Below are 21012 nucleotides of genomic sequence, written 5' to 3'. Positions count from 1 at the left end.
CCAAATTTATAGACTGGGGTAGTTATAGTCACATTAGTTACCTATCTTAAGCAACTGGAGATTTGGGTAAATCTAATTTTATAAATCAGTCTTCTGTTCCCAGTGACTTAACACAATCACTTCAGAAATACTTTATCATCATTTGGAGCTCTTCTGAGGTCAGCTGGGGCTCCTGACACTTTGGTAGGACTTTTTTATTTTTTGGTCCTGTTCTTTCTCTCAAGTACTTAACAGTATGAAATATACTAGAATGCAAGCCCAGAGCTTTGCTATTTTAAAGAAATCTTGCTGTGAATTCATTTTTAAAGATTTTTTTAAAAATTTATTTATTTGTCAGAGAGAGAGAGAACACAAGCAGGCAGAGTGGCAGGCAGAATCAGAGGGGGAAGCAGGCTCCCCGTTGAGCAATGAGCCCAGGATCATGACCTGAGCTGAAGGCAGCCGCCTAACTGACTGAGCCACCCAGTCATCCCTGTGAATTCACTTTTAGACCAAATAATTTTCCATGAGTCTCTTAGCTTAACCCCTTAATCAGTTGGTACATGATGAGTTTTTTTAGAGTGGGAGTGTGCTTGTAGCTCCTGGTTGCTTCAAGGGGAGACATAGCAGAACTGTTATTTAAGGCAATGATAATAATAATTTTCATCAAAGGTCAAAATGATAAATTCCAGGGTGAATGCCTATATTCTTGGATTTGATATTGTCAGATTCATCTGGGAAATAATGACTAAAAAAATCACCATTTTTTGGTCCTCTCATCTCTGTGAAGCCACTTTGCAAGTGAGCCAGCTCCTCCCTGGAATTTGTCCACTTAGGGAACATCTTCTTGTTTACAACCATAGTGGATTCTTTAATACCAAGAAGTGGATGGTGTCCGCTCCTGCATGGCAAACCTTTCCCAAAAAGGACAAGAGGATAGAATTATGTCCATCTAAGTCTGCCTCTTCAAGACTGCCTATGGAAGAAGTAGATACTGAGAGGCATGTTAAATGATTTTGCTCTGACTAATCAATGAACCCCAATTCCCCTGGCTATGAAGAACCTACTCTTTTGTGGGGATCCATGCTTGTGGCATCAATATCATAACTACACCTTAACTTCTTTCATAGACCGGCAACCTCAGGTTTGCAAGGAAACCCAGTGTCTCTCTCTTAACTGAATCTTTTGTTTTTAATTTTTAAATTTTTAAAAAGATTTTATTTATTTATTTGACACAGAGAGAGAGAGAGAGAGAGAGATCACAAGTAGGCAGAGCAGCAGGCAGAGAGACAGAGAGAAGCAGGCTCCCTGCTGAGCAGAGAGTCCTATACGGGGCTCGATCCCAGGACCCTAAGGCCATGACCTGAGCCGAAGGCAGCTTAACCCACTGAGCCACCCAGGCACCCTCTTAACTTAATCTTGACCACCACCGGCCACTAGCCTTTCCTCATGTATTTCCAAGAAGCAGAAATTCCCTTCATTGAAGGCTTCCAACCTAAACTTTGGATAGATTTCTTCAGTATTCTTTATTGAGACAAACTTTATTCGCCTATAACTACTTCCCAGTGCTGATGTTTCTATTTATTTTTATTTTTTATTTTTTAAATTATTATTATTTATTTCCTCAGTGTCGGTAGTAAATTGGTCTCTGCCAATTTGGTATTTGTCTGTAGTTATTAAATAGATATCTGAGACCTTTAGTAGTTAGAGTAGGTGAGGTTTGTAGTCTCCTCTCCCATGACTTTGAGACTAGGTATTATGTTCAAGGAAAACAAGCCTCAGGATGAATTCTTCACTTCATGCATGTATTTATTGGAAAGGAAGACACAATCCTAGTTGAACAACCTGTTCTACCTGCATGGTACCCCAGCTTTCTTTTTGGGCACTCCAGTAAACACTTTGCCTAAAAGGCTTATCCAGGGTGAGGCAAGGATATTCTAGTAACAGGGCTCAGGTGACTTTGTAGTCAGATCAGTTAAGAGAAATAGTTCCTTTTTTTTTTCGCATTTTATTTTATTTTTTATTTTTTATTAACATATAATATATTATTAGCCCCAGGGGTACAGGTCTGTGAATTGCCAGGTTTACACACTTCACAGCACTTGCTATAGCACATACCCTCCCCAATGTCCATGACCCAACCACCCTCTCCACACCCCCCACCCCCCAGCAACCCTCAGTTTGTTTTGTGAGATTAAGAATCTCTTATGGTTTGTCTCCCTCCCGATCCCATCTTGTTTCATTTTTTCCTTTCCTACCCTTCAAACCCCCCACGTTGCCTCTCAAATTCCTCATTTCAGGGAGATCATATGATAATTGTCTTTCTCTGATTGACTTAAGGAGAAATGGTTCTTAAAGTGTGTTCCCTGTACCATCCACAGTGACATCACCTGAGAATTTCTTAGAAGTGCAAATTATCAGACACCATTACAGAACCACTTACTACATGAGTGATCTCAGCTTTAACAAGCTCTTCAGGGGGAAGAGCCAGTGAGCAAGAGAATTGCTTAATTAAAATAGAATAAAGGACCAATTTTAAACTTTACGCCAATAGCATAGATCCAGACCAGCTACACACACACACACACACACACACACACACACACTTCACACACACACACGCATACACTAATGTTCCACTACTGTGCCCTGGCCACCATACCCTAGATTTTGCTCAAACTCAGAGCCACTGTTTGCCAAGATCCTTTGCCTATCTTTGTCCTCTCTACATGGGTCAAACATGTGCAAATGTAGGCAAGAATATGGCTGGGTGGCCCTTCCCCACATATGTAAAGCAATGAACTCCCAGGTATCTTTCTCTTTCTCTCTCTCTCTCACACACACACACACACACACAATGGCTTCTGAAAGAGTCTGATAAAGTTTCTTTTAAAAAATTTGAGTAGTGATGTGTCTATTTCAGTATATAGTAGGAAAACATACTTAACACATCAAACATCTGGTTATATAGGTATTATTACTTAGAATGAGGTCAAGTTTGAAACATGAGTCCATTAAAGCCAACTTTTAAAAAGGATGAAATTAACAATCTGGTGTGCATTTATGCTTTAATTGTGCAGAAAACACAGGAGTTGAACAAACTATTCACATGGATAACAGGTCTAGGATGTGGAGGACCCGGCTTTGGGTGTCTTCACCATGAGAACCGTACCTAGGAAAGTAGATGGGGGTAATCAGCATCATTCATCTGTCAAGCTATTTATGTCCCCAAAAGGAAAATGCCAAAATTCAATTAGTTTAACAACACAAATACTACTGATTCTTAGAGAAAATCCATAGAGCTCATATGTCTCCTTTTAATTCAGTAGAGAAAACATTCTATACCAAGATCAGTACCACCAGAAGAGATCTAAGCCAGAAGAAACTACAGTTTTGGTTTTGTTAGTAGAGAGATGATATGATGGCAGATAGAGCAATTGCCTCAACTTAACAGGAAGAAAAGAACACAGGCCACATGGGCATTAGTCGTGGTATTTTTATACATTCTGAAGACCTTCAATGAGCCCACATCAGTCTAGTCCCTTCCCTCCAAGTTTCCTGATATTTGCGGTTTCAGTAGTACCTTAAGATGAGGCCTAGAAGGGGAGTTAAAAGATGTGGGTTCCAGATGATGATATGACCGCCAAAAAACTACTCTATCTCTCTGAGCTTTCCTTGCTCCTGTGATGACGATGGTCTAGTAACCTTCAAGTTCTAGCCACTCTGTGGTGTTTTGGTTGTGGTGTCTTCAAATCCTAGTAAGTCCAGCTGGAACTTACCGTATTCTTTGGCATGGCTGGGAATAGAGGCAGTTTCTGTTCTGCTCCTGCCTTTGCTCCTTTCCTGACGCAATGATGTGTTCATTCTTTTCTGTACGTGGTCTACAGTCATCCATACTTCATGAAATATAACTCTCAAGCCAATGGAAGCTGTCTTTGGCTGGGTTCCCCAGAAGCAGACCCTTAGACAAGGATGTATGTGCAAGATTTGTTAAGGAAGTGGCACCAGGAGAAAAAAGAAAGGAGAGGAGGAAGCAGGACAGCGAGATGGAAAGCAGGCAGTGGAACAATTGCAGGAGAGGTCTTAGATGTGGCATAACCTCCAAGAGAAACTTTGGATGGTCCATTATACCTCATGCCTCACCTTAAGGTCAAAACAGCTGGGCTTCTGTTCTGCTCTGCCCTTGGGTCACCAGCTATGGGTCTGCCCTGGCAAGACCCAGGCACTGATAGTTCTTAATGGATCAGATGAAGTAGCCTTAGTGGGGTTCTTACAAAAAGGGTCCTAGCGGGGAGTCAGGAGTCAAATATACCAAAATTAAGGGATGCCCATATGGAACAAGTAAGGGGGACCCCAGGGGGCCAAACAGAGCACCAACGTCCCTTACTGAAGGCAAGACTATCAGTGAACAGGAGCATAACAGCAGCCAACAACTATTGATTTGGTCCTGTGGGCACAGAAATAGTTTGTTTTGATTAGAATTAAGGTCTTTGTGCTTTTGGATCAGCTTAGTCCTGCATAGATATCACTGTTCTCTCAGGAACCAGCCAGGTCCCTTGGAATACAAACATCTTCAGTTTCCTCCTAGGCAAGATGGAGGGAGACCTGGAAGCAAAAGGCCTCTAATAAGGCTCCTAGAGTCAACTCTTCCAGGTGGCCATTCCACTCCAGCTGCACACTGAATTGAATGTGGGGTGCTGGGGTTGCACTTAGTAAACATTGGTTAAATGGCTGAACCGATTACTGTGGTTTGCTTTGAGTAGGATCAGAGTAAGTGAGATGAAATCCCATTCTGCCTTTCCCTCTCTCCCCGTCAGTGAGTCCTCTGTGCTTGGCTCCCAAGTAAACAATCCGGAACTGTAGCATAATACAAACCTCCATGCTAAATACCCATTTGGCTGCGTTTGCAAAACAAAGGAAACATTGGCACTTTTGAAAAAGAGAGATTTAGGCATAGTCAGTGTTGGTTGTGGCTGGCAGCCCTGTTGCAATTAAGAGATGCCAAAAGCTGGCTGCATGGGAGCTGGCTGCTTTAGGGTCCTAGATCAGGACCCTAGAAAACAAAAACCAAGCTGATGCCGCCTACCCACCATGCTGTTCTTATGCCCAGAATAGCTCAGGGAAGGGTCTCATCGGGGAAGTCAGACTTTTCTTTTGCAAAAAAACCAGATTGGGACTGTATTTCTTTATATACCAAGATGTACAGACACAGAATCCCATGTAGAAATGGGGCAGGGTGCAGTGGTTTGGAAAATAAGGAAGCTGAGTTTGAAAGGCACCACGTGGTAATGGTGGTCATTGGCTGCCCCTGGAGAGACTGGGGAAACAGCGACATATCTGTGAGCTGTTCACATGAGATGGTTCTTAAGGCAAATTTTCCTGGGAGGAATGGATTCATAGTGTTTAACCTAGCCCGTTCTGTGCCATCAGATATTGAGAAGAACTTGGTGGGGAGAAAAGGAGGCCGCCTTTTCTCAGATTACAATAGCCACATATTTGCCTTTTTAGATGGTTTTATTGTAGAATTATCAGTTTCCCACTGGACACTTGCAAAGCCCTTTAGTGCTACACAAAGCTATATATGAATCCTCCCATTCTATCGGACATAAGAAGGACCTATTGTGGTAGATGATGCAAATTATAGCCCCGTCTTCATCTGTGTCCTTCCATAGGTGGTATGAATGGCAGTCAGCATTTTTACAAGCAACCAAAAAGGTTTAGATGCAAGGAGACCTTAGACCATGCTACAGAAAAGTGCTGTCGTGAGCACTATGACTTATCAGTGAGTCGGATCATGGTCGTAAAATGGAAAGAAGGTGGTAAATCCATTTATTTATGAGCACCTTGTTCTTCATATTTGGAAGATTTTTTTTTTATTCAACTAAGCAATTTGTTAAAATCATTAGTGCCCACTATGAAGAGAGAAGGAAGTTGAATTTCCTGCACAAGAATATCCAACATAGAAGAACAGGGAACTGAGTCCAGTCCACACTTTGAAGAACTTATATAACCATGAACATAGATTTAAGAACTGGCCATTTCTAATTACAGAAATATAAATAGAACCTTGCTAAAAATTGTGATTTCCTCTGATCCTTAGTTTGACATTAAGACACATAAGTTAATTATTAACATTTTCAGAGGAAGCATTTATCAGGACTGTCCAGCTCTAATCATCTTAAATGAGTCTTAGCCTTCATGGACTCTTTCTTTCTTTTTTTTTTTTTTTTAAGATTTTATTTATTTATTTGGAAGACAGATCACAAGCAGGCGGAGCTGGGGGGGAAGCAGGCTCCCTGCTGAGCAGAGAGCCCAATGTGGGGCTCAACCCCAGGACCCTGAGATCATGCCCCGAGCCAAAGGTAGAGGCCCAACCCACTGAGCCACCCAGGCACCCCCATGGACTCTTATTTGAAGGAAAGTCTCCATGTGCTTTTCTGATAAGCATCTACCCTTTGTTATCTGAAGGAAAGACTGTCTCATGGAAATTAGCCAGTGAGGCCATCCTTTGAGTACAGGACACTGTTGGGGGACATTTGGAACCCATGGCCCATGGAGCTTTCCATCTGCTGGGAAGCAAATGCTGCTGAAAGTCTGCAGGTCATGTAGAATGGGGGCAAATTGGAATCATGGGATTTGGTGCAGCAGTGGAAGCGCAGACAGGCCCAGAGTCTGGCTCCCCCAAAGTCTGGCTCCCGCTCTGGGGACTTCTCAGCCTCTCCCACTGACCTTCTGATATTGGCTGGTTATTGAGTCAACTTGTACTTCATCTTTTCTTGTTTAATATGTAGATAACATGGTTTGGGACAGCACCTCTCAAACTTCTGCTACTTGATGACCTTGTTCAGAAGGTGATCTCATTCAGGAGGTCTGGAGTGGAGACTATGATCCTGCGTTTCTTTTTTTTTTTCTTCTTAAGATTTTATTTACTTATTTGAGAGAGTGCATAGCAGGTGGGGGGAGGGGACAGAGGGAGAAGCCGACTCCCCGCAAAACAGGGAGCCAATACGGGGCTCCATCTCAGGACCCGGGGATCATGACCTCAGCCAAAGGCAGACACTAACAGACTGAACCACCCAGGCACCACTATGATTCTGCATTTCTAACAAGCTCCCACGTGAAGCTGATGCGGTTTGTCTGGGGACTGCCGTTGGAGTAGCAAAGGTTTGGGGATTCCTATATAACCCCCCCCCCCAGCTTTATATAGATTTCTTAGCACATAGCAAGTTCTCAGTAAATGATGATTATTATGTATAATATTTAGACAACAAGAGTTATAATGACATAGAATGTTGGAATAAATGCAGCTGATTTTTCTTATTTGAGAAAGGCTGGTTCGAACCTGGGTCAAATTCTGATTGTTCAGAGTAAATGATGCTCCTGATGCACTTGAGGAATCTTGGGGACTTGTCTTAGCAGCCATAACTGCACTTCATTGTTCCCATAGAATGGGCACTTTGGGTCTTGTGGTTCCATTATCTTCAAGAAGAAATTCCATCCAGTAAAAATAATGGCACTAGGCTCATCCTTGATTGCATTCTCCTATCGTTGTAGTTGGGGAAAGAGATCTTGCCTCCAAACATATCCAAGTACAAGGTCCTTCTCGAGTGAGGACAAAAACCCAAAGAAAACAGGTGACTGCTCTACTGTTTGATTCTGAGTCATGAGCCATATGAGAGATCCCCCAACTTAGATGGGTGATGCCACTTTGTTATTGCTGTTGTTTGGGTTTGTTTTAGAAGATGAAAGGAATAGGGCCAGTTCATTTATTCCTGACCCTTGAGTTTGACCAAGGTTGTGCAGCATAAATAATATAGTGAAGGGGAATAGGAGACACAGGCTTCCCATCATGGAATGAATAAGTCACGGGGATGAAAGGTACGGCATGGGTAGTTGGGGGTATGATTGTAGTGCCATGTGGTCACAGAGGGTAGTTATACTTGTGGTCAGCACTGTATAACTTACAGACTTGCCAAATTACTATGCCATACACCTGAAACTCATGTAACATATGTGTCAACTGTACTTCAATCAATCAATCAATAATGTAGTGAAATGGTAGATGGGTGCAATTCTATTACTTAATATTCATAAAAGCTACAATTTATTATGAAACAGTAGTGATCATGGGACTATTATGTGACTATGCAGCTGCAAAATACAAAAAGCAAGAAATGGGCTGAAATGGAAGAAGAAATTGATAAAGCTACAGTAATGTCAGGGACTTAAACACATGGAAGTCAGTAGATCAAGTTGACTGAAGATTTCAGGGCGTTTGAATAACAGACCTGCCTTTTCAGCTTGATTTGATGTAGAGAGGTAGCAAGAGAGAGTCAGAGATAGAACAGACTTTCTTTTTACTTACTTACTTACTTACTTACTTATTTATTTATCTATCTATTTTTAAGGTTTTATCCATTTACCTGACAGAGAGAGAGAGAACACAAGCAGGGGGAGCAGCAGAGATTAGAGGGTGAGGAAGAAGCAGGCTCCCCATTGAGCAGGGAGTCCGACATGAGGCTCAATCCCAGGACCCCTGGATCATGACTTGAGACCAAGACAGATGCTTAACTGACTGAGCCTCCCAGGCGTCCCTAGACTTTCTTTTTAAACACAAATCAAACATTACCAAAAATTGACCATGCACTGCGGTACAGAGGAAATCTCACCTGATTTCAAAAACCAAATCATATGGGCCACCTTCAATGACCATGATGAAAATAAAATTAGAAATGACAAGCAAAAAACCTCTAACATTTAATTTTTTTTCTATTATTTAAATTTTAAAACCATACTTTCAAATAACTCTTGAGTTATTTCAAATTAAACTTGAAACAGAAGAAATGAGAATAGAGGAAATTAACATTCAAATTTAAAGCTATTTAGAAATAAATAACAAAGGCTGTACTATATTCCCAAATTTTTAGGATAGAGCCACAATAACACATAGAGAACAATCTTACAGCAATAAGTATGCTGTACCAAAAAAATGTGAAATAAATTAATCTCTTGTCAATTCAAGAAGATATAAAGAGAACACAGTCACATCCTAGGAGGAAAAGAGAATTAAAATAAGCTAAAAACGGGGAGGGGAAGAACTGGAGAGTAAAAGCATAGGTAGAGATGACAAATGATTTCAAAAGCTGGGGTATCCTGAGATGTACCTGTCAAACCACTCTATGTTATTTTTCAGCATATAAATGAAACTAAAAATAAAATGGTTTTTAGTTTTTGATTAGAAGACAAAAATAACCACACAAAGTGCTTTCAGAATAAATATGCTTTGAAATTATACTTTTGAAAATGATCCAGGTTTCTGATATGAAATTTAGCTGTGTGGTTAATAGAGAATTACCTCTAAACATGTTTTCTAATCTGCAAAGTGGGGATAGTAATAGTATGTGCACCATATGGCATTGAAGGATCATGTAAATTATTATATGAAAAGCACTTGAAACAGGGTCCAGCAAAGAACCCTCAGTACAGGTTAGTGCAATTTTATCAATAATTAAGGAGACTTGTCCAATTTAATTTATAAAGTCCCTTTGTTCTTCTCTGGGCTTGTTTGAACACAGTGAGTCTTTGATAAACTTTTGTTGAATTTTAAAGTGTATTTCCACCAGAAAGCAGGCAGGTTCTGCAGGAGGAGAAAGAGATGACCCTGAAAAGCCTTCATTCCAATTATCAGCAGTGTGAGAAGACACCAAGTTGTAGGTTTCAGCTTGGGGATGATTTCAGCTAGTAGGTGTTGATGTGTGTGGGTTTGTTGATTTGTTGTATTAATTAAAAGATAAAGCATGAAGAGAAATAGACGTCAGCTCATGGCATACTCTCCTTACATTTTTTCCCAATATGTTCCTGCCCTATCATGCTTAGGTTAATGGCCAGTGTCCCCAGAATAATAGCTATCCATATCTCTAATAGCCATCCTTGTCTGCTAAAAACACACATCCCTTATTTCCATGCTCATCTCTTTTCCTGGGTCCTAATCCCATATTTGAGCCCCAGACTCTGCATGGAGAGAACAGCTTTAGCCTAGTGCATGAAAATAAGTAAGCCTCTTGACAAGGAAGTAAGGGTTTTCTCTGCCTTTTACTTGCCCCATGTCTAATGCTAGTCTCAAATAGACTTATGTGCCACATGAGAAAACAGAACTTTCCAAATTATACTTGACATCAAGGAATAGCAGCACCCTGCTTACTTTGTACTATGTACAGTGACAGCAACAGCTTCTCAGGTGTTTCTGTCTGTAATGCAGTCCAGTGCTGTTGCTGGGGCTGGGAACCTTGGCCTGGAGTTGGTCATGGGAGTTAGGAATCTCTGTGAGGTCTGCACAAGCATCCCAGGACCTTGTGGTGAATTACATGGATTAAATCTAATTTGTAGTCCTGAAACCCTGTAGAAATCATCAGTCAAAAGCGAATTTATGTTACATGTTAAATTAAAAAATGGTCCTGGGGCACTAGTTGGTTAAGCGTCCGACTTTTGGCTTTAGCTCAGGTCATGATCTCAGGGTCCTGGGATTGAGCCCCGCATTGGGCTCTGTGCTTGGTGCAGTCTGTTTAGAACTCTCTCTCCCTCTGCCCCTATATGCTCTCTTTGTCTCTCTCTGTGTCTCTCAAATAAATAAATAAATCTTTAAAAAAATAAAGAAACAAAAAATTTAAAAATGGCCCAGGAAAAAGAAACCCATTGCACGAGAAGGGGCTTCTTCAGACAAATATAGACAATGTGTCTTTCTACGAGAAATGTACAGTGCTCTGTGGGTATAAAGACTGAGCGGGAATGCTTTAAGGATTTTTTGTTTAACTTGATTTAACCCAGGGATCAGCCCATGTTTTCTGTATAGCACCAGAGAGTAAATATTTTCAACATTGAGAGACACATGGTCTCTTGCCACCACCCAGCTCTGCCTTTGTAGCCTGAAAGGACCATTGACATCAGGGAACCCAACGGGCATGGGTGTGTCCATAAAACTGTATTTATAGACCCTAAAACTTGAATTTTTTTTAAAAAGATTTTATTTATTTAATGGGGAACCTGGGTGGCCCAGTGGTTAAGGGTCTGTCTTCAGCTCAGGTCATGATCCTAGGGTCCTGTGATTGATCCCCGAGTTGGGCTCCCTCCTCAGCTGGAAGCCTGCTTCTCCCTCTTGCTTCCTCTACTTGTGTTCCTTCTCTCACTGTTTCTCTCTTTCAAATAAATAAATAAAATCTTTTTTAAAAAATTAAAATATTTTATTTATTTATTGGAGAGAGAGACAGAGAGAGAGAGGCAGAGGGAGAAGCAGGCTCCCCACTGAGCAGGTAACCTGATGCGAGACTCTATCGCAGGACCCCAGGATCATGACCTGAGCCAAAGGCAGATGCTTAACCATTTGAGCCACCCAGGTGCCCTAAAACTTGAATTTCATACTCTTTTTACATGTATAAGTTATGCTTCTTTGAGTCTTTTTAACCATTTAAAATATAAAATCGTCCTTGCATACAGCCAGTACAAAAATAGGCAATGAACTGGACTTGGCCATAATTCCCTGAAGCCCCTGGTTGAGCCTCTGGTCTCCCCCAGAGTCTGGGTACCTGCAGAACCTGCCCGCTCCCCGCTCACCCAGTGACACTCACTAACACTCCAGGAGATAGGGTCCTAGGTATCAGAACTGTGCAAAAGTGCTGTCTGTGGGCCAGTGACAGCAGCATCACCTGGGACTTGTTGGGAATGCAGAATCTGGGAACCCATCTCGGACCAACTGATTCAAAATTTCTGAGCATGGAAACTAGCAGTCCGTTTTAACCAGGTTTTTTTTTTTTTTTTAAAGATTTTATTTATTTATTTGACAGAGAGAGATCACAAGTAGACAGAGAGGAAGGCAGAGAGAGAGAGAGAGAGAGAGGGAAGCAGGCTTCTTGCTGAGCAGAGAGCCCGATGTGGGGCTCGATCCCAGGACCCTGAGATCATGACCTGAGCCGAAGGCAGCGGCTTAACCCACTGAGCCACCCAGGCGCCCCTTAACCAGGTTTTGAGAGACTCTGAAGCCTGCTAAAGTTTTAGAAGCACTGCCCTAGACCACACCTGGAAAACTGCTGACTTGGGAACATTAAATGCCACCTGTGTGTGGTGGGGGGAGGTGCATCAGAACAACGCATTCATTCACTCAACAAATCAATTAACATGAATTAAACACCTACTAGGGGCCAGATCCTTTACTAAACACCGGTGGTTTGAGATAATAGGATACTGTTGGACCCTTAACAGAATGGGAGATTATCTTATAGCAGAGGCCCAAGGAATAGTTTGGAGTGGCTCTGTTCCTAATTCATTTAACTGAGCAGCAGGCTTTGTTGGCCTGGACCGCACCATTAGCCCAAGCGACATGCAAGATGAAGGTTCAGTGTGCTAATAATGTGAGTGACTGTGCTATGCCACCTGGACACTAAAAGCTATTTCACTAGGACCATCCTTTCAGCTGATCTGTTTGGGGTTCATCAACATCAGTAGGCCTCTTCAGGTGCTATCTCTTAGGTTAGTGTGCCTGGGTTTGGGGCTTATGGGTCAAATTTATCAAACACTAGCATTACGTATCCCAACAGAGGATCTGGAGACATACCCCATGCCTGCTCTCCCTCTAGTCTTTTCAGGGATGTGGACACTGCTTTTTCAGCTTGAAAATGCTGTGCACTTGAGATCGTTATGTGCATTGGCCCTCCTCCCAGATCAGACATACCTCACATCTTAGAGCAGGACTAAGGTGCGGGAGCTCCTGGGGAGACCGTGGAAGGGCTGAAAACAAAGATATCCACCACATGGCTTCTCTGCCATCACACCAACAGCCCATCAGCCAGATCCTTGTCAGCTGCTGTCAACTTGAAGCTGGGGCAGGGTGGGGGGCGGGGAGGGCCCTACAGCTCTTTTTCAGGGGTTGAGAATAGCAACTTTGGGAGGAAATTGCCAAGGAAACCCATGAGACCTGAGTGTGTGTGTGTGTGTGTGTGTGTGTGTGTGTGTGTGTGTGTGAAAGAGAGAGAGAAAGAGACAGAGACAGAGAGAGACAAAGGGAGAGCAAGAGAGAGCACCTTCAGGAAATAGACCTGGAAGAGAGAACTAGCAATCATACTCTAGTTTGGAAAAAACAGGACCCGCCTTCTAATAAACTAGCTTATTAGGAGGAAAGGCCAGTTGCTTGCTTAGAGTGAACGAAGATGATCCCCCAAGGAACCCAGCAGCAAAATACAAAGATAGAGAACAGGGAGAGAAGATGCTTTTATTTGTCTCCACATGGCAATCCTGTGAGAGGTGTTGCTTCAGGACTGCAGGTTCGGGCACTCTGCTGGTTTCCCTGGTTTCAGGGTGCTGCAGGGCTCAGCACCACAGCAACGTGCCTCCTGGCCAGCCGTTAGAAAAGAAAGCTAGTTAACAAATACTGGATTTCCTCCACTCTTTGCAAAAGGGTACAGGCTTATCCCAAACAAGCAAGGCTTTCCGAATATGAAGCCCCCAGGTCGTTACGAACAAGGTTGATCAGAACTTTCTATGATATATTCCCCTCATCTCTCCTACACTGTTGGTAGGAATGCAAGCTGATGCAGCCACTCTGGAAAACAGTGTGGAGGTTCCTCCAAAAGCTGAAAATGGAGCTGCCCTATGACCCAGCAATCACACTGCTGGGTATTTACCCTGAAGATACAAGTGTAGTGATCTGAAGGATCACATGCATCCAGATGTTTATAGCAGCAATATCCACAATAGTCAAACTATGGAAAGGATCTAGGTTCCTTCCTAGATGTCCATCAGCAGATAAATGGATAATAAGATGTGGTATATATATATACAATGGAATACTATGCAGCCATCAAAAAAAACCAAAATCTTGCCATTTACAATGACATGGATGGAACTAAAGGGTATTATGCTAAGCAAAATAAGTCAATCAAAGACAATTATCATATGATCTCTCTGATATGAAGGATTTGAGAGTCAGGGCAGGGGGTTGTGGGGGGAAGGAAGGGAAAAAATGGAACAAGATGGGACCGGGGAGGGAGGCAAACTGTAAGAGACTCTTAATCTCAGGAAACAAACTGAGAGTTGCTGGAGGTAAGTGGGGTGGGAGGGATAGGGTGGCTGGGTTATGGACATTGGGGAGGGGATGTGCTATGGTAAGTTTTGTGAATTGTGTAAGTCTGATGATTCACAGATCTGTACCCCTGAAGCAAATAATACATTATATGTTAGTAAAAAATAAAAATTAAAAAATAAAAGTCTCTCCCCAAGGGAAAAAAATTTTTTAAATAAAAGTAAAAAATATATACTATATTCCTCTCGGAAAGCCTATGACACTAGGATTATGTGCTCTGTTGAAAAAAAACTGAGGCTCAGAGATGGTGATAAACTTGCCCAGAGTGAGCCAGCAACCTAGTGCCAGAGTCAACCATCTATGCAAGCTTTTGTCCACTCCACTAAGCTAGGGCTCACAATCTACTCCACATTTCCGTGGATGCACCATTTATTCTGAGGGGTAGATCCCAGCCACCCAGAAGAACACAGGAATTTTGTTTCTGCCTAGTTCAAGGTTCAGAAATGGCTTAATGTAAATTCCTTCCAGTTTCTGCTTTCTAGATCCCTAATTTCCAAAGTGCAGACCTGTATTTAAGTAAAACACAAAGCATATAAAGCTCTATATCATGAGTACATATTATGGTGGCCAGAACTGGTGTTCCAAAATTACCTGGTTCAGGACACCTGGGTGGCTCAGTTGGTTAAGCATGGCACTCTTTATTTCAGCTCAGGTCATGATCCCAGGGTCCTGGGATGGAGCCCCACATGGGACTCCCTACTCAGAGGGAAGCCTGCTTCTCCCTCTCCAGCTCCCCTTGCTTATATTCCATCTCTCACTGTCTCTCTCTCTCTCTCTGTCAAATAAATAAATAAAAATCTTTTAAAAAATAAAAATAAAAATCAATGGGCTCATGGTATGATGCTCTACCGACATTTTAAATGGCCGCACACAGAACTAACCTAATATAAGCTTACTACCTTTTTTTTTTTTATAAAAAATGCTGGTAAGTAGAAGGTAGTTCTGAAGCTTTTTCCTTCTTTTTTTTTTTTTTTTACTGTGATTCCACATTTGTCACTTTGCCCAAGAACCACTGGGTATAAAAGAACTGTAAAATCTATTATCTCCAAAGAAGCTTCACTCTAGGACTCCTCCTATTGAGGAACCCTGAATAGTCTGAGTTACTTCATAAGAGTAATACATGTGGAAGAGTCTAATAATATGTGCGAAATTAAAATCCCAGAGGACTTTAACCTTAACTGTTGAGAAAGCAGTATAGCAGCGGACCTAGGAGATGAGTTCATTGAGGCCCTGACTCTGAGAACCTGATTATTTTTGATGAAGACTTTTCATTTTATTTTTGAAAAAACAAAACAAAACAAAACAAAACAAACAAACCTTCTCCTACAAGTAATGATAACAATAATTATTAGAATAATAACTAAACATGGGGGCACTTGGGGGGCTCAGTCAGTTAAGCATCTGCCTTCTGGTCAGGTCATGATCCGGGGATCCTGGGATCGAGCCCTACATCAGGCTCCCTGCTCCCGTGGGGAGTCTGCTTCTCCTCCCTCTGCTCCTCTCCCCTGCCCATGCTTTCTCTTGTGCTCTCTCTTTCTCTCAAACAAATAAAGTCTTTAAAAAATGAATAATAATTAAACATCGTATTGCTCCAAAGCCCTCAATCTAAGTTCCTTTCCCATCTTCAATTTTCAATAGAAGAACAAACACAGATATGTTTCTTGGTTGGGAATTCATGCTCCTGCACAGTATTTCTATTCCATTCTACGTTTCTTCTGGCCTGCCTTTGTTATTGTAACACCCACTGCTATAACAAAACAAAGTGCTCACCTTTTCAGTAGTGCAGTACAGTAGAAGTGCACTGTCCTTTCATATGAAGGTTCAGGTCTTCGTGGTTAACTCTCAACTTGCCTCTTTGCAGGGCTTCCAAGGGCCCAAGTTCTTGCTGTCTCATGGCCTGGCCATCCTCTAGGGCTCTGACTTTTTTGGCAGAGAGGAAAAGAGAGGACACAGAAAGAATGCCTGCTTCTGAACGGCCTTAGCCTAGTAGGGATGCACATCATTTCCACTGTAACTCATGAGCCATCTCTACCAACTACACCACCTCCATGCAGGGAGAACTGGAAATGTAATTCCCAACTAGGCAGCCATTTCCCTATGACCATGCACTACCATGAAAGAGGGAGGGAAATTTCCAGTGCCCACTTGACCATCTCAGCCACAAAGCAAGAGCCCAGGCCTTCTACAGTTGTGCTACTCACAGAGAAGGTTTTAGTGTATCAAATATTTATCATCTCAAATCCTTCCTTGGGCTCTTTATCTTGTTACCTCTGATGGCCTTTCCTGGGGACATGACTTCCTCAGGGAGGCCTGCTGTGACCCATAGGCAGGTATGGTGTGACCCAAAAAATTAGTCTCACACTGAATAATTTAATTTCCTTATTTGACTCCCAAATTCCTAATTAAGCTGTTGCTCCATGACAACAGTGAATTTACCTGTCTCATTCATCACTGTATCTTTAGTGCCTAACACTGCCCTGGCATCTTAAAAATACTCAATAAATATTTGAGAAAGAAGGGAAGACGGGAGAAAGAAAGGAAAAAGGAAGAGGGGAACGGGGCTGGTTGGCTCCGGAGGGAGCTACCTGTAGTTTGCATCATATGGGATTTCAGGTGTATAACCAAGAAGGGGCCGGTCACATTTCAGGGACAAGAATCCATCCCTTTCTGGAAAAATAGCTATGCATACTCACATAAGCCTTCTTGGCAACCTCTGATAAAAACTGAAGGAGACTAAAAATTTTCTGCCTTTAGCTCCCTTGTTGGGGAGGGAAAATTTACCTTTATCCTTCAAGATTCTTTTAGCTGGTCTTAGACTTAAACTGACATGAGACAGATTAACAGGAGAAAAATCAAATTTAATTATATGTAAATGGGGAATCCACATGGATATGAGTGCCAAAGGCAGTCAGGCAAAATCAGGTATATATGTCATCCTGAACTAAGGAGAAGAGGGTAGGAGTCTGGAACTTCAAAGGAAAGGAAAAAAATTCACAGGAAGATTAAAAAAGAGAAAATGGTTGGTAAACAAATGTTTGCTGGGCTATAGAGAATGTGACATAGGGAGGAATTGTAATAATCAGACTTTGCTAAATCCTTCTGTGTCTACCATCCCAAATTCTTGTCATACTGTAGTTATCTACGGTGCTTGCTCCTTTCCTGGAGGAGCTTCTCTATCTAAATTCTTGTAAGCACTTAGGGCCTGTCCTTAGCCTCTACAATCTAAATGCTTCTAAATGCGATGAAGTATGACTCAACATCAAAAAGGAACAAACTATTAATACATGCTACAACACAATAAATCTCAAAATCATTATGCTAAGTAAAAAAAGAGACAAAAAATAGTAGAGACTGTATCATCCAGTTATATAAAATTCTAGGAAATGCAAACTAATTTATAGTAACAGAAAGCAGATAAGCAGTAGTCTCAACACAGGGATAAGATGAGATGGGATGAGTGGGTGTGTAGGATTACAAAGAGTATGTAAAAACTTTGGGGGTGATGAATATGTTTTCCTAATTGTGGTCATGGTTTCCTGTGTGTGTACATATGTCAAAATTTTTCAAACTATACACTTCAAATATATGGGATTTATAATATGTCAATCATCCTTCAATAAAAGTCTTAAAATAAAATAAAAATAGAAAATAAATGTGAGGTTAAAAGTATACTAACCCAGGGGCGCCTGGGTGGCTCAGTCATTAGGCATCTGCCTTTGGCTCAGGTTATGATCCCAGGGTCCTGGGATCGAGCCCCGCATCGGGCTCCCTGCTGGGCGGGGGGCCTGCGTCTTCCTCTCCCACTCCTCCTGCTTGTGTTCCCTCTTTCACTGTGTCTCTCTCTGTCAAATAATAAATAAAATCTTAAAAAAAAAAAAAAAGTATACTAACCCAGAACCACATCCCTCGACACCACCATTCCAAACTCTTGGGTGGTGTGTCTTAAAAATGCTTCATATGTAGACAGGTGTCTGTGTCCATTGTAAAGCTGGCAAGTATGCATTTACAATGCACCTTTTAGAGAAATAGCAAGATTCTATTGAACCCTGAGTATGGCTTCTGTCTTTCAGAAGATGACTGAGTCATGGAGACAGAGTGTAGGCTATTTAGCTCTCCTATTTGCGCATACTACACGCACTTACATAAACTCTCACATGTTCAAATCTGCTTTTTCTAGGTTCTGTGTCCAAAGCCATCACTGACCCCCAGGCCAAGGACCCAGCCACCCCCCCCACCACTACCATGGCCGAAGACGCGGACATGCGCAATGAGCTGGAGGAGATGCAGAGACGGGCTGACCAGTTGGCTGATGAGGTGAGGAATGGGACATGAGAAAGGAGCAAAACATGGGGAGCTGAGTAGTTTGTCTCTTATTCAGGTTCAGGTGGAAAAGGTCTACTAACATCTCAATTTTAAAAACGGAGGAATAGGACTTTGATTTTCTATACACCTGACACCTCTACAGATAGGAATGGGTGGATAAACCTACATATAACTAATGTCTTAGCCTAAACTCCCAATTCCTAGAAATCTAGAGAAGTCAAGATCCTCTAAGAAAAGCTGTCTTTGGCTGTCTGGAGCTGGCCTGATTCTGAGAGCTGATTGTTACATTTTCCAGAATCTTTCAAGCTGGTGTTAAAATTGACTTATACAAATTGATAATTAAGTAGATTATATTAAAAACCAAGGGCAATAAATACTCAAAACTCAATCAGTTTTTAAATATTTCCCTATTACCTATGTTCTCAAAGTTCTTGACTTGTGTTAGACCTATAGTGCAGGAATGCCATATAACAGCGTGTTATTGTACATCTTCCCAAATTCACCTTCAGGGATGCTATGCTGTAGTCAAAAATCAGACAGGTTAAGGATGTTTATAGCACAGGAATCTGCAAATGCTCCAAATCAGGATTTGATTAACTGTTTTGTTGACTGTCTAGCTTAATTGGAGAAAATATTAATAACATAGATTGAACTTCAAAGTATGCATGTCTCTAGCCATTATTCTTTAATTAACTCAAAAAAAATGGAGAAAATCCAGTATTTGAAAATTTTTTTCTCTTCAACAAAGAAGTCACTTGCATTATTGACAAACTAGCAAAGTCCCAATATTTCTTCATTGTCTCACTTTTCTCTTACTCATTAATGCAAATGAAAATATCAACCGACATTCATGTCAGAACTACACTTGTTCTTTGCATGCTTAGCAATGGACACAAGATTTCAGCAAAACTTGACAAAAGCTTTCTGTGAGAATCAATTTGCTACATGAAATTTATAATAAAGGGCTTTGTGTATTGTATTATCTATAAATTTTATGCTCTCCATCCCTTCTATCAGGAAAATAATAAGTTTAAATAACAACTATACATATATGTATATTCATGTCTGTTTCATATTCACATATTCATATTCATCTATTTTAGCATTTACCAGCATACCACTGCTTATAGCCATTTTATTTCAACAAGCAGCCTTCTGACAGGTCTTCCAGGAAACTTAACATTCTTCCTGCTCCTGCAGAATCTTGTCCAAAATAAGTTTGTCACTTAAAAGCAAAACCTTGAGAAATCACACTCGTTCTGGAGTCTAGTAGTTAGTTTCAAAGGAACTGAGAAAAAAGTGACAATGATGTGCCTGAGGGACCAGTGCTGACTTCAGACTTTCCATCTCACTTTGTCTTATCTAAGGCTGAAGATAATTATTGTAGCTGTCTCCTATAGGCTGGTTATTTCAAACATGCTTGATTTTTTTTTCACCCTAAGGCGACAGCTTAATTTATATTGATAAGAACTTCCAATTGTGTTTCTAGGAGCTTTATAAGAAACTTGATGTTAGATTCATCTCAATTCATGAGAAATTATGTTTGTGTTCAAAATTCAATATTCCTGGTCCAAGGAGGCCAAATTAATCCTCTGAGTATTTGAGATAATTTTTCATGTATCCTGCACATGCAAAATTATCTTTTCCAGATTAGTTTGTCTTTGATATCAAGATCAGCTTCATCATATGGTTTTGATTTTAGAAGATCAGCTTTAATGTAATTGCTTTAGGGAATCTTATTATGTAGAAAGACTGATAGGAAATAGATTGAAAATGTGTTCAGTTACAAACTTAAAAGAATATGTGATAGTAACCCTTTGTGTGTGTGTCTCAAGTGAAGAGAATAGTTTAGATTTTCCAAGACCTCTGATTCCTGCATTCATAATGTTTTTTTTTTTTTTTTAATCTCAGTCACTGGAAAGCACCCGTCGTATGCTGCAACTGGTTGAAGAGGTAAGGAGTGGCCATATTTCAAAATAAACTAATCCCTTTTGCTGGCATATTCTTTTCCTAGACCCTACTGCCTTTTCCTAGGCCATGATCCCATTGATTCCATTGATTCCATTATAGCCTACCTGGAATTCACATTAATGAAGGAGATGTCAGGAAGCCATCAAAGGATCCTCTCTCCCTCCCAGCCCTGGCTACCTTTATAGTCTTGGAAGTAGAGAAGAATGGTATTTCCAAGTAAATGCTCCTAAGAAATCATAGAACATTGAATCACTTTAAGCAAATATAAAGTCATTACTTACATAAAAACTTCATTTGTAATGATTTTGATGCCTCTAAGTCACATCTAATCTTGATATTCTGTTTTGACTTAGCCACACATATGACTTTTAAAAATATATATCCCCATAGACACAACGTTTTCAGAAATTGTAATATTGAGAGTCAGGCACTAAAATTCATGAAGTAATAGGAAAATTCTTTGATAAGAGGAATTTCAAGGCCATAACACAAATATAGAAGCTCTTTTATATTCCCGACTCTGGATTGAACATCCATTTGTGAGGCATCGTTAATGAATCCCAAACTACTTTTAAATGGGTAAAATAGGGCAGATAGCAATAATGGAATCA

General features: G+C 41.1%; 1 protein-coding gene across 2 annotated transcripts in view; it reads left to right on the top strand.

Annotated features, from left to right (window-relative positions):
• SNAP25 (synaptosome associated protein 25) overlaps positions 1-21012 on the top strand; it is an 85273-nt gene that overhangs the window by 37945 nt on the left and 26316 nt on the right. For both annotated transcript variants that reach the window (XM_047746682.1, XM_047746684.1), the window contains exons 2-3: positions 18285-18421; positions 20342-20383. In XM_047746682.1, coding sequence (XP_047602638.1) covers positions 18350-18421; positions 20342-20383 — 114 coding nt within the window. In that variant the 5' untranslated portion in view covers positions 18285-18349. The remainder of the gene's footprint in view (positions 1-18284; positions 18422-20341; positions 20384-21012) is intronic.

Source organism: Lutra lutra, chromosome 9 (assembly GCF_902655055.1).
Source record: "Lutra lutra chromosome 9, mLutLut1.2, whole genome shotgun sequence".
In the NCBI taxonomy this organism is placed as follows: Eukaryota; Metazoa; Chordata; class Mammalia; order Carnivora; family Mustelidae; genus Lutra; species Lutra lutra.
Note: the sequence above shows the minus strand (reverse complement) of the source record. Positions and strands in the feature narration are given on the sequence as shown.